Genomic DNA, 15208 nt, shown 5'->3' on the forward strand with positions numbered 1-15208 from the left:
AGACTTTTTAAATATAAACGGCAAAATAATCAAAGAGCAAAAGGATATTGCTGATAACTTAAACTTACATTTTTCGCAGGTTGGTGAGAATATTGTCAAGGAGTTAAACAATGAAATTCAAATTTTAAATAATGATAACATAGGTTTTGAAGACGTAAGTAGCAGTGACACTCTCAGAGCCGTTCCTAGGGGTGAGGGCGCCTTCGTGCCAGATAATTATTGGCGCCCCTCGCCACCACTAAAATAATGACATTTTTTTTCGTATAACAGTTTATTGCACACTGCATATATAGCGTTTATTTTAATAAGCGCACATTAACATAGCATAAACAAAAAAACAACATTCAGTCATAATACATTAACATAAAATATTACAAAACTAAATAAAAATAAAATTCTAGGAACACGTATTATTAATAAATGCAGTAAAAAAATAACAGTCCCTATAACATAAAAGAAAATAAGGAAACATACGCAGACATATATAGGTTTTAAAAAATATTAAAAAATACTCAATTAAAATGTTGCCTTTCTTGCCTTTTTCCATGCAAAATCCGATATTAATTCACAATAGCTAATTTTTTGCCTATGTCTTGTTCAATTGCGATTGTTGCAAGACTACTCAATCTTTCCTGTGACATAGTTGAGCGCAAATAGTTTTTTATTAATTTTAACCTTGAAAAGCTATGCTCTCCTGATGCCACAGTTAAAGGTAAAGTCAGAAATAATCTTATAACAATTGCAATATTGGGAAATAATGAAACAAGATTATTCTTGCAAATATAATTCAAAATTTGTAATGTTGTTAATTTTTCTGTCAAAAATGGTTTTAAAGCTATAATTTCGTTATATAATTCAACACCACCAAAATCACAAGATTGATCTGTCGCATTAACATATAATGCATATAGATCATTTACATAGGCTTGCAGAATATTGTCATCTAGTGATTGTATATTAAATAAAAAACGAAAGTTGCTGTACTGTTCTCTTAAACTTACAAATCGCTCATCTACAGAATTTATACAAACATCTAGTACAGAGTAATAAAAATTAATTTTAAATTGTTCCTTACGGTCGATAATTGCTTCATCATTATTGTTCAAACGAGAACTATTTTTTACTTTTGTTTGACGAACTTGGGGAAATGCTATATTAATGCTTAGGTCGTTTGATAAGTTGGCCGCAAAGCTATAAAACCTATTAAAATTTTCTTCGTCGTGTAAGTCTTTAAAAAACTAAGCAACTTCTCTAAAGCGTCAATACCCGAATTTAAGTCCACATTTGAAGTTTGTAAGACTTTACTTACAACACTGACTTTAGAAAGAATTTCATGCCAGATGACAGTAGAAATAATAAAATGGAAAGTTTGAATTTTACCAAGTAAAGCAGCAGCTTGATATTTTGTGTTTAAATCTCTTGAGTTATCATTTTGTAGAAAAGAGAGGGACTCTAATATTTCCTTTAAATTAAACCTTAGGAGTTTTATTGCATTAATTCGGCTCTCCCATCATGTTTCGCTAACAGATTTCAGAACTAATTTTTTGACATAATTTTTTAAAACATCCCATCTATAAGTAGAGCTTGAAAAAAAAACAAACAACTCCTGAATTAAGCCAAAATAATTAATAGATTCATGATTAATTTTTGCCGCATCGTTGATAACCAAATTTAATGTATGTGTGGCGCAGGGCACAAAAAAAGCTTTAGGGTAAATATCTAAAATTCTTTTTTGGAGACCGATGTGCTTTCCTTTCATATTTGCGCCATTATCATAACTTTGGCCACGTAAATCTCGTAAATCTAATCCCAGTTTAGGTATTTCTGCTTGGATTAAGTAAAAAAATCTAGCCTATATCAAAAAAATTTATGAGTTGTCTAGCTATGCTATGCAAAATGCAATATCCGGTATAATAAATTTTACCTATAACTAAAATAAATAAAAATAAACATACCTTATATCAGATCAGACTAGGAGGAGAGGCGTTTTTATTTATTTAACATTTAACAGTTTTGTAACAAACAAATAAACCAAATTAACAAACAGTAAGTAAAAAACTACCGAATATTAATAAATGATAATGAAGTCATAGCCTGGATCGATCCAATTGCCAACCAAGTCGGGAATCGGGATAAAACACTAGACAGCAAAAATCAAAACAAACAGAAAACAGCCGAGCCGGAATACGCCTAAACGCCAACTAACTGCAGCATACCGTACCGGACACTGTCCGGCGGACAGTAATCAGGAGGGAGAAGGTCCGCGCTCTATTTTGGCTAATCCGTTATCAATTTATACCAAAGATAATAGACAGCAAGGATAGCTCACTGTCATCTTGTCGGAACGCTAGCGCCCAAATAGAAAAAGTCATTGTCAGCAACTGTATAGTGTATAAAAAGCAAAATAATTTTTAAAATAAATTTAAACTTAATTTATAATTACCAATATTGGAATAATTGTTTTGCGAACGATTTGCTTGTATTTTGGATAATATATGTATTCGCAAATGTTATGTTGCATGTGTCGTTTTTTTTTGTTTTTTTTTATAATTTTTTATTTTTGATTCTTCATTTTGGCGCCTCTATCGCATGGCGCCTTCGTGCGGGGCACGAACCAGCCACCCCCTAAGCACGGCCCTGGACACTCTTATTAATATTGAACCAACCAACCCAAATGAGATCTGTGAGATTTTGTTGGAGTTAAAACGTAAATTCTCCGGGTGAAGATGGAGTGACGGTCTTAGACTTAATTAATTTAAAGGATCATGTTATAGGTATTATTTCAAATTTAATAAATAAAGTGTGTACTACTGGCGTGTTTCCTCGAGAATTAAAAAAAAATTAAATTATTCCAATTTTTAAATCTGGTAAAAAGGAACAAATGAACTACTACCAACCTATTACTGTTATAAACACTTTATCTAAAGTCCTGGAAAAAGTTATTAAGAAAAGGTTAATGAATTTTGTTGATAAAAATTCACTGCTTGATCAGTATCAATATGGTTTTAATAAAAATAGTAGCACCCTTGCTGCTACTGTTGATTTTATTAGTACCATTTCAAAGGCATTTGATCAGGGAAAAATTGTGGTGGTAATATTTATTGATTTGAAAAAGGCTTTTGACGTGGTTAGTCACGATTTGTTGATGAGAAAACTGCAGGATTTGGGTCTGGGGGCACTTTTCTTAAATCTTATGAATACTTATTTGGCGTATAGAAGGCAGTATGTAGATTTGAACGGTATTAGCAGCGAATTATTAACAAACAACTATGGTGTACCACAGACACAGGGGTCGGTACTCGGGCGGCTATTGTATGTATTATATGTTTTAAACCTAAAATCTGCAAAACTAAATGCACGATATTTTACATTTGCTGACGATACGGCTCAATTATACAAGCAAGCAAGAGCATGAGCAAGAACTTACAACTACACAAAAAATTCTCTCACTCATACCATGCATATATAAAAGTAGGAGCTATTTAACACATAAAACCAAAATGAATGTATATAATGCCTTTTTCTTATTACATATAAGATATCTTTTACCTATATGGGGCACATGTTGTAAAACAAAATTAAGTGATGTTCAAATAACACAAAATAAGGTACTTAAAATAATGTTTAATTATGAGATAACTACACATACAGAAACCCTGTATAGTGAACTAGGCATTTTTAATTTGGAAAAACTGTTGATTCTTGAACAATGTAAATTAATGTATAAAATCTTAAATAAACAATTAAAATATAATTCCAGTATAACATTCTCCAACGAAATTCACCGCTACAACACCAGATCTCAATCCAACTTATATGTAGTATATAGAACTAATATAGGAATGAACAGCCCAATTGACCACGCATCTAAGACATATAATAAACTGCCCAATAATTTAAAAAAAATAAAAATAAATAAATTATTTGTAAATAAATTAAAATATTTCCTTTCTACATAGTATATTAGTTTTATATAGTTTATTAGAAGAATTAATATCGTATAATAATGGTAATAGTAATAGTGCTACTAATGGTAATATAATGTATATTTAGGGTTCTATATATACTAATGGTAATATAATGTATATTATTTATCTTGGGAATAACACTAATTTTTGTTGAATATTCTACAATTCTCGAGGCCAGAGCTATATGCACTGTTTAGAGTTGTTAAGTTTGTAAAATTGAATTGTAAACTTTATTTTTAGAAATATATGCTTGTTTTCAAAAAAAAGTTAATTTACTGTAATAATCAATTAACAATAGTGTACTACATATTTGTATTTTGTGCCCACAATACTATAGCGAGTACCACCATACCAAATTTCATTACTTTTTATTAAGAGATTTTATAAATAAATCCAACTAGTCTTTATTCTTGTAAACATATATGTTTGACAAAAAAAGGCATTTTATTTTATAAAAAATTAAATACTTATTTGATAACAAATAAAACAACAAAATTCTAAAAAATCAGCTACTTTTTTCCATTAATGTTCTGTCCAAAAGGACAAACCTCCTTGTTCAAACAGCTTACACATTGTGGCTTTGTGGGTAAACATGTCTGCTGCCCAAACCCAACCAATAAATGATTAACTTCACTCCAAAGATTATAAGGAAGCCATTCTTCTAAAGATTTTCTTGTTTCTTCTGGGGTTTTACTACTAACCCAACCTAATCTATTAGAAATTCTGTGTACATGAGTGTCTACACCTATCCCAGTTGTCTCCCCCCAAGCAGTTTTCATACAAATATGAGCCATTTTGGGGCCTACCCCTGGCAATTTACATAAATCTTCTACAGTATTAGGAATGTCATTATTGTATTGTTCTTTTAATATCTCAGTGGTTCTTTTAATGTATTTCACTTTACTTTTCCAAAAGCCAACAGGAATTATAAGCTTCCCAAGCTGTTCATCTGTGGTGGCCAAAATGTTGTCTACAGTACACCCGTGCTCTCTTAACCTCATCATTGCTGCATGAGTGACTTGGTCTTTGGTTTGGCTGCTGAGCATTAATGAGAGCAGAGACTGATACCTCATTACCTCAGGGCTGGCATTTTCGTCTGAGCATTTATGACACCCCATAGAATCTACCGGGGCATCAAACTTCTTTCTCATTTCCCTTATGTTATCCAGTACAAGTTCCCAGTTTTCTGGCATAGCTTTTGCAGTCTTATTTGGGACAGTTTCAGGATCTACTGGGATATGTTTTCTTTTTGATCGATCGGGTTTTTTCGTCGGTGATTCAGGTTTAGTAATTTCTTCCCTTGGGGCTGAGGATGAAGGTTGAAGAGTTTTTTTAGGTTTTGCTTTAAATTCTGTTAAATCAACTGCTTTTGTGCCATCTTTTGTCGATTTTCTTGTGGATCTTTTAGGTTGAGTACGCGATTCTGCTTTCGTAAGGGCCTTCATGGTTAAGTTTAAAATCCGAGACGGTCTGAATAAGAGCCCCAGGGCCGAATAGAGTTATGAACCTGCTGTAATGGCAATCCGTAATTTAAATTTCAAATAAAAATAAACAAATATGGAGTGTCACTGTCAAATTTGTTATGTCTCTGTCAAACTTGACGTTAGTTTGCAACGTTGCCAGCGCGGTTTAAGCCGAACATATACTTATAAGCTCCTTATACAGGTTGTTTCAGAACTATGGGATGAAACTTCTAGGGGTTATTCAGCGCAACAGTAAAAAATATTTGAGTATAGGGACCCATGTCCGGAAAAATGCCATTATGGCACTAAGGCCCTAAGCCGTGCTAAAATTTAGAAAGACGATGAATTACCTAAATAGGATTTAATGCATTTAATTTTTGCCTTTTATACATGACATAATCACAATAATTGTTCAAAATCCTTCTCCAACCTGAATACACTGATTTAAAAGTCGCATATGATTTCGGCGGACTTGACTAAAAATTTGATACTCGTTTTGAATTATTTCAAATGCTGCTATAAAGTCTTCTTTTATGGTCTTTATGAGATGTTTTCATTTTCTGTCACGATTTTATTCCTTCGGGTCATCTTACATAATAAATCTTCGTGTTTCTTTTCTCTTTCTTCTTGATTACGGTCTCGTTTTTCTTGTTCTACTTTCTGCTCGTCAAACTTTCTTAATAGCAGCTCCTTCAATTTCTCGGTCTCCATCCTGACCTGACTTTTTGTTAAAGGCATCCATTAAAATGTGATTCCAAATATCCTTTACTTCTGACACCAATTCACAAAATTCAGGAACACACTTTTATTGGCAACGTCAAAAACTATAACCTGACTCACGTTGACTGTCGGTTAATTGTTTCCAAGGTAAAAACTGACAAAACAATTAAAACTGAATAAGAAGTCACGAAACGCGTTCCTTGGAACATGGAACAATTTAGACGCATGAAACAATTTAGAAATGTTTATAATTTTCTTTATTGTTTTTGCCGAAAGAGTCATTTTGCCAATAATTTTGAAAGAATACTGACAGTCAAAGCAAGCAAGTGTCTGGCACATTCTAGAAAATTTAAAATACAGGGATTTACAATAATATAATCTAAATTGGAGCCAAAATCGAATTCTGAAACAAGACTGTTACTTACTCTACTTAAAAACTAGACACTATAAATAAAAATATTAAGTTAAACGGAAATAGAACCCTAAATAAATCGTACTCATCAACTTTAACTATAAAATACGAATAAAATAGTACAAAAACTAGGAGAATTATTAACGTATTTACATTTTCATACATTTGTTGAGTGTCCATTTGTAATGATTTGGTTGTCATAAATATGCTTTATGTTTTAATACGCAATACGCTAAATAAATACATAAAAATTTATTGTAATTTAGTGAGTAACGTTTTGTTTTTTCTTTGGTAAACTTTTTTTTTCAATTTGAGTTATAGCCGATTTTGAGCGTAGAATGATTGTTATGCGTTTTTGCGATTCTGGTTTGAACTAGTACTATCTTGGATCTTGTACTATCTAATATGCAAATAACTAATTTAGAACACTGTGGTAATCCAATTCTTGATGAAGATCAGTACCATCCTGCTTTAAGTATGGTTTTACCGATATCTTCTGACTCACATAAAAAATCATCATTACATTAACTATGAATATATTTATGACTATTCAATGGGCGACTTTTTTAGGTTGTATACATTATTAAGGGGAGGTTAATTGGGCAGAACTTGAAAGGGCTGACAATGTTGACATGTGCACTCATGTGTTCTATCAAAAGGTTTATGAATGCTTAGACCTGGCAATACCCAGAAAGAAAGTTAAAATAGGCACTCGAAAACTCAAAAGTTTTCCAAAATACTTCTCTCAAGAACTAAAGAAAAATATTAAGTTAAAGACACATCTGCATAAACATATTAAAAAAGGCACTGCCAATTTTCAAATTAGGAATGAATATAGCAAAATTAGAAGTACAGTGAAATATCAAACTGCACATGAGCTTCGAACTTATCATGAGAATATCGAGAGAAATGTCAAAACTAACCCAAATAGCTTTTGGGATTTTGTCAGGTCTGGGCGTTCAAGACCTGGTGTTCCGGCTGAGGTATGCTATGGGGAGTGTACTGTTAGCGGTGCTCAGGAAATAGCTGACACATTTGCATTATATTTTAGCTCAGTATTTCAACAGTCTGAAAAACCTAACTTTGATAAATCTAGTGGCAACTTTTCATTCTCCAAGATCTCTGAAATGCAAATTCAAGCAGCCATTAAGAGATTAAAATCAAAAAAGGCCACTGGCAATGATAGTATCCCCTCATACATTTATAAAGGTTGTTCTAATATCTTGTGCACTCCATTAAAAACCATTTTTAATTTGTATCTAAAAACAAACACATTTCCAGAAGTGCTTAAATATGCTTTGGTTACTCCAATCCTCAAATCAGGAGATAATTCTTTGGTTGACAACTACAGACCAATTAGCGTTCTTAATTCTCTCGCAAAAATTTTTGAAAACATTTTATACCAAGATATTTTGAGCTCTTTCATGAATAAATTCTCTCAGCAACAACATGGATTTCTACCAGATGCCTCAACTGTCACCAACCTCAGCACTTTGACTGAGGCAGCTGCCAATGCAGTAGATAGCCAAGAGCAGCTAGATGTTGTCTTGACAGATTGTGCAAAGGCTTTTGATCGGGTTGACCATGGGCTGTTGGTGAATAAGTTGGGTAAATTTGGTTTCTCGCTGAAAACATGTAGGTTTATGGTATCTTATCTTACCGGAAGGCCTCAGCAAGTTAAAGTTGGTAAAAAATTTTCAAAAATATATATAGTAACATCTGGGGTGCGTCACGGCAGTAACCTTGGGCCTCTCTTATTTCTAATTTTTCTGAACGATTTGCCTAACTGTATAAAGCATGCTAGATGTCTCGTGTTCGCTGATGATTTTAAATTATTTATGCACATAACATCTCTTATTGATTGTCTTGAGCTGCAAATTGATTTTAACTCGGTGGCCCAGTGGTTCAGAGGAAATAAAATGTCATTAAACATAGATAAGTGTCAAATTTTAACCTTCACAAGAAAAATGCAATTTATAAATTTTGATTACAAAATCGTTAACTAGGAAAAGTAAATTTAGGGATCTTGGAGTCTCTTTTCAAACAAATCTCAAATTTAAGCAACACTATGAAACTATTGTAAACAAAGCATATAAGCTTCTTGGTTTTGTAATAAGAAATACAAAACACTTTAAAGAAATAAAATCAATAATAATTCTGTACAACTCACTGGTCAGACCGATCTTGGAGTATGCCTCAGTTATCTGGGCACCTAAAGCAATGGTGCATATTAATATGATTGAGGGTCCAAAAAAGATTTCTAAGATACCTGTACTTAAGAACACATAATGCATATCCTTATATGATCTCCTATAATAGTATGCTAATTGAATTTAAAATGGTACGATTGAGTGTTAGGCGTAATATGAATGATGTCTTATTTATTTACTACATAACTAACAACTTAAAATATAAGAACTGTTCTTTAATTAATCACCTATCATTTGCTGTTCCTAAAATCAATTTGAGAATAAGAAATAATAATCTATTCCAGTGTTCACCCTCAAGTTGTTCGCCATTTAATAGAATGATGCAAGAATGTAATAATTATATACACAAGTATGATATAGATCTCTTTAATATTAGTATTCGCCAAACGAAGACTAATTTTGTATCCTTATCTGATTAATCATTTACTTGTTAATCTGTTCTTATTGTTTTTGATTTTTAATTGTAAGTAGGTGTATTTTATTAAATGTTATTAGTTTTAGTGTAGGTTTAGTTTCATCATTATTATTGGTTTTCCTTTTTCTTTCTGCAAGCCAGTAAGCACTCCCACATATAATTACATTTCAAATGTGTTTGTAAGAGTATAAATAAATAAATAAATAAAATAGGGAAAAACGTGACATCACGAATCAGCTGTTTGGCGTTTGGTATTTACCAATTATTACTGGGGTTTGGACACGATAGCCGATTTTCAGCGTGGAATCAGCTTGGAAATGATAATTCGATTATTTTTTAGTAAAAAAGAGCAGGCTCCAACTTAAATTTAGCAATTTAATTTAGTTCTCTAGCATTTATAGTTACTTCACAATTAATTTTCAAAGTTCGAATAAATACGCCATGTTTAACTTTTTCCTTGTACCAGCGCGGCCGTGATGATCCGTCACAGGCGCCCAATTGGACGCGACGACCGACGCTAGTATGTCGACCGCGCACGCTGCTTTGTTAATATTATTATGCATGTTTTTGCTGTTGTTTGTGTTTTTCAAAATGTCTGCTCCACATACCTTATTGTATTATATTTAAATAAGTTCATATGTGCATATGTTCTATGTCGAAAAACGCCTTAGGCAAGGAATATGGTTGGACCGGAATTACCCTATATTTACAATGTTAACGAAGTGAGCCGAATTTTTCTCGCATTATGGTGACACGCTTACTTGTTTTTGAGTGTATTTTAAGAGATTCTTGGTTTTTTTTAAGTAAAATTTTTGGTTAAATCTATACTTTTTGGATATTACATTAAAGTGGGATGTTCAGTGTTTTGATTTAAATTTCGTAGGAAAAATAATTGCCAAATGACATTTTTGCAGATTTGGTGGCAAGCAGCTCGTTTCAGGTGTCATTTACCTTGTCTAAGAAAAATGCTTAGTTTTTGAAAAACAGGGTGTCAAAGTAAAAGTTTATTTTTAATTATTTTTGAATAGAGTTTATAGTTTTTAAATATTAACGTTTATATAATGGGTAAGTTGTCTGACTGACCACGAACAAATCCCTGCTCCATTGTAATTAGTCAACAAGCAAAATACGTCAATAATAAAAGTTTAAAAGTCACCAAACAAAACCACCCTGTCAAAATAACGCGGGCACTAGGCTGTGGCTGGCTGACTAGCGAGCGCTCTAACACCGTCGCGTCGGTGTCTATGACGTAGCGCGTAATTGGGACGGAATCTCGGGAGGTATAAAAAACCCCAGACTAGCAGCCTTATAACTTTGCAAATACTTACCCTAACAACTTGAAATAAACGTTATTATTCTTATAAACTTATGTTGTATTTATTTTTAGGAAAATATACATATTTTTTTTTTAATTTTCTAAGCCCATTGGTAAGAACCGCAGTTACTCTTTTGGTTGACAATTTTGACATGTAAGTGTGACGTATTGTTTCCCCATACCACTTATAAATTATGATCTAAAAAAACAGTTGCTAAAATGAACTGGTTATTAGCCATTAAAAAGTTGATGATTTTGTTTCTAAAAAATAAAGTCCAATTTTTTGTTTGTGCCACTCTCTTTTCCCGAAGAAACTGTTGTGCTTTTATTGGATCTAAAATAAATAATTCCATTCCATTTATCCCAATAATGCCATAAATAATGGTGGGTTCATGCACCAAATAAAATAACATAATATATAATAAGAAATAAGTCAATGAAGTTCAGTATGTGTTACGGTATAGTTCATGCGTCAAATAAAAATAAGAAATAAAATAAAATAAGAGTTGCACAACTTTTAACTTTTGGACTTATTTTATGTGAAAATCGATTTGCGCATGACTAAATCTCAAACCTCATTAATTTTAAATTGTTGCTGTATATCTTAGGTTAGGGGATATTTTTAAATTTTTTCTAAAAACTATTTAAAAATACCTGCCTACTCGTATGTTGTTTTTTCAATAAAAAAGGTTGTCAGAGGAGGATATGACGCTTTTTGCATTATTTTTTACACAAAGGCATCATCAACCCTATTGTTGGGTGAGGGTTTTTTTAAAAGGAAAACCCAAAGAATGTATTCTGTGAGGTCTATGGATGAATGCCGTAATATGTGCAGTGTATACGAACGTATTGTAAGTTTTTTCTTAAGGCACGACATAGTGCAATTTTTTAAACAAATCCGAATGACACCAGAGATGTGAAACTATTTTAAATATAGTTAAACCCCACTTGTCTAGGACAGACTCGAGAAACCCTATTTCATCGGGTCAGCGTCTTGCACACAAAAAATAATTTTATTAGTAATTATTTTATTTCTTTGCATGAACCCACCATAAATTTGCATTGATGCAGCCATAAACCTCCTATTGCCGGAATTAACATTACATTTTCTTTTCCTTAATTCAACTTTTCTTTAATAGGTAACACACTTTTATTAATACTTTCCTGCATCCCCGAGCGGAACATAGGAAATCCCTGTACATTTTACAGAAAAAATATTAGATAACTTTTTGAAGAGACTAATCTGGCAAACCCTCGTGCAAAGTTTCCAAAAATTTTAATAAGCGAATCTTGAATTGTTCAGTTAAATGTAATTGCAAAATTACCAAATTTTCGGTTCAGGTAAAACCAGACACCAGCTACCAGCAAAAAATTTATTATAAGGCTTCGTCAAATCTGACGTACAGACGAATACAAGAAATGTTTTTTTTTTTCGTTTTATTTATCTCACAACCATACATTCAAAGTAAGACACGTTAACATTACTTTTTTATCTAAGCTTAATTTAACTCAGAAGATCGAAAATAGATCCGAAAAAAGAGGTTCTCTCTTTAGAACTCTTAATATTTTACTAAGTATGGAAAAATAAAATAAAATAAAATAAAATACAATTACTTTTTTAAAAATAATAGAGAATTAATAAAATAAATAATAATTAATAAATAAATAACATCAATTAATCAAATGTTCAAACAACCCCCCATTAACTGCTAAACAATATCCTAACCGATCATAAAATTCATTTCTAACGTTACTAAGTTGATATTGGGAAATTTTATTACATTCTAAGAAAATTGCGTTTTGTAACTGGTTAGATTCTCAAATTTTACACTTTTATAAATGACACTTTTTAAATGACCCCACAAAAAGAAGTCATTCGGTGAAAGATGGCTGGCGAAAGTATCCGGTACCGTGGACCAATAATATTGCCGTTAAAAGCATTTTCCAAGCACTCTTTAACCATACGGGCATTATGGGTCGGGCAACCATCCATTTGGTACCAGATCATTTGATCTTCCTGAACAACTTCCAAGGCGGGTCCAATTTGATTTTGAACTAAGTCCAAATAGGTTTCAGCTGTAAGGTTATAGTCCATAAAAAAGGGTCCAATGATATGGTGTCCGATAATTCTCACGAATATATTGGTTTTTTGGTGATGTTGTGTCCGAGTATGAACAAAGCGATGTTTATTTTCTTGGCTCCAATACCGGCAATTCTGAACATTTGGTTCATTGTTGAGGATAAATGTACATTCATCGGTAAAACAAAAATTTCTTAATTTGCTCTTTCCATCATTTCAAAACCAAATGCCATTCTTCGCTCTTCATCTCCTTCCTACAACTCTTGATGTTTTTCGAATTTATACGAATAATATTTGTGTTTTTTTGTGCGCAATACCGTTGTATGATGTTTATTTACCCCTTGCCCAAGAACCCTCGTACTAACCATCTTGTTTTCCTCCACACTCAGTAGAATATTAAGATCTCTGTTCTCTCTTTCTTCGGCTCTATTTTCGATATCCTGAGTTGAACATTTACAATTATTTATTACGGTACCTTTGGACTCGAACTTATTGACAATACGTTTAATAGTTGAAATGGACGGAATGGGCTTGGTGGGGAAATAAACTGAAAACATTTCAGACACTGCTCTAAAACTGTTTCCCGCATAATGCCACTTAATTATGGCTATTTTTTCGTCGATTGAATAATTTATACTTGTTTTCAAATATCGACTGTCACTTTATTGACAGTCGACTGTAACATTTATTGACACTTTCCTCACGTCAGTGACAATATTCATTTTACTGGTGCCCGTTTTGTTTTACCTGACCCGAAAATTTGCTAATTTTGCAAATGCATTTAATTGAATAATTCAATATTCGCTTATTAAAAATTTTTGAAACTTTGCACAAGGGTTTGCCAGATTAGTCTCTTCAAAATGTTATCTTACATTTTTTCTACAAAATGTACAGGGAAGCCAATAATTGACCCCCCTAAAATTTACATGGGTTTTCCTATGTTCCGCTCGGTGCCGCACCACCCGGTATATTTACGAAAAACCAAAAGTGGACAAGGCACATCCAATTTAAAGCCACCCAAGTATGAAAAAGATTTAGCGTTTCTAGCACCATATTTAAATGATGAACAAGAGAGACGATTTAACCTATCACAGTTTTTACCCACTGATGTTTCTGATGCGTGTGTGATCGAAAATGTACGGATGGTCATAGACCTAGTCGTGGTCTATGACCATCCCGATCCCTTTGCCTTTCCCTACCACATCAGATACAGATCAGATGCTTCTAGTTCATCTACAACGGCAATATCTAGTACTCAAGGAAAAAAAAATACTTAAAAAAATCTGTTTCGCAGAGTGCAACTGAGTCGGCAACTCAGTTTTACAAAAATATCTTGCAGAAAAAGAAGTAAAGCCACCAGAAGAGTAGTATAGAAGAGTAGTGATTGGGTTTTTTGTAAATATGGCAAAAACTGTAAAAACTTTTCCAAAACGGGATCAACTTCTTATCAAAAATCGATTATTTGAAATGGTTAACAATATCGAGAACAATAAGATTACTAGATGAAACAACCACACAAGTATCGATTAACCTTTTCCCCCATTTCTAAGAGCAGCAGTGTGTCAAACATAATCCACCCAATCTACTCAGACACGAGGAACAGTTGATGACCATCTTTCTAAATTTATATTCCTAGTTTTTTGTTATAAATAAACGTAGTATATACTGTAAAAATTATTATTTTAAATCCTAAGCCGGTTTTTGCATCTGCAGCTAAACATAGATACCTTAAATAGACTACTAACCTCTGTTCTGGTCCTATACATTCTCTAAATGGCGTATTCTGTTTCAATAAACGTGATTTTAATATCTAATAAAACTTGAAATCTATCGTGTGAAATTAAAAAATATTGAAATATTGAAAGAAGTCATCATCTTGAACTAAATCACAAAATAAACTGCAATATGCTTCGAATCTTGGTTTTTTAGAGTTATATCATACATCAAGCGTTTCTTTTTCTTTTTGTTTTATTTTTTAAACAAAAAACAAATTATAATAACATCTTTTTCATTAAGTGACAACATATTTAACGTCTACTCCTCAATGTCAACTTGTTTGAGAAGGCAAAATACCGATACCGATTCCTGATAATACGTAACAGTTAACGCGTTACTTATGCATTAGTTTATTATGTATTACAATAAAAATCCGATCCGTGCGATGCCGATCAGTGGACACGTACCTTTACCAAGTAAAGATCCTGAAGTTTCGTACGTAATTGTATTAAGATGTACCTGAGGAGGCCATACCCAGGACTACAACTGGATTACTTCAAACGAATTTTTAATTATCGTTTGTGTAAGACAAGGAGAATTGTGAAAAATACGTTCGGCATTTCAACCCAAAAATTTAGAATATACTTTAGAGTCCAAGAGTCCAAGCCTCTCCAAGGAGGGAAGATAAAATTATATTAACGACGTGTATTTTACACAATTTTATTAAACAACATAGCACAGTGACATACAATTATGAAAAAACAAACACAGTTACGAATTATGTTTCAAAACGAATGGCAGTGTTGGAACATTTGCCTATGATAGGTGGGGGGGAATGCGTCAACACATGCTTTTAAAGTTTAAAGAAAGAGATGGGTTCAAATAATTTTGTTTTAAGCGCTATGGAAG

The 15208-nt window shown here is 32.5% G+C and overlaps 1 protein-coding gene across 1 annotated transcript; it reads right to left on the reverse strand.

The window, feature by feature from the left end:
* Nucleotides 1-4319: 4319 nt before the first annotated feature.
* Nucleotides 4320-5537, reverse strand: LOC126736160 (endonuclease III-like protein 1). Its single transcript, XM_050440389.1, has one exon. The coding sequence runs from the start codon at nucleotides 5411-5413 to the stop codon at nucleotides 4478-4480; it is 936 nt and encodes a 311-aa protein (XP_050296346.1). The 5' UTR covers nucleotides 5414-5537; the 3' UTR covers nucleotides 4320-4477.
* Between the last annotated feature and the right edge of the window lie 9671 nt (nucleotides 5538-15208).

The sequence above is a fragment of the Anthonomus grandis genome, chromosome 5 (genome assembly GCF_022605725.1).
Source record: "Anthonomus grandis grandis chromosome 5, icAntGran1.3, whole genome shotgun sequence".
NCBI classification, from domain to species: Eukaryota; Metazoa; Arthropoda; class Insecta; order Coleoptera; family Curculionidae; genus Anthonomus; species Anthonomus grandis.

What these genes read in the sequence shown, in the direction of transcription:
- LOC126736160 (XM_050440389.1), bottom strand. Translation starts at nt 5,413, where the DNA reads ATGAAGGCCCTTACGAAAGCAGAATCGCGTACTCAACCTAAAAGATCC.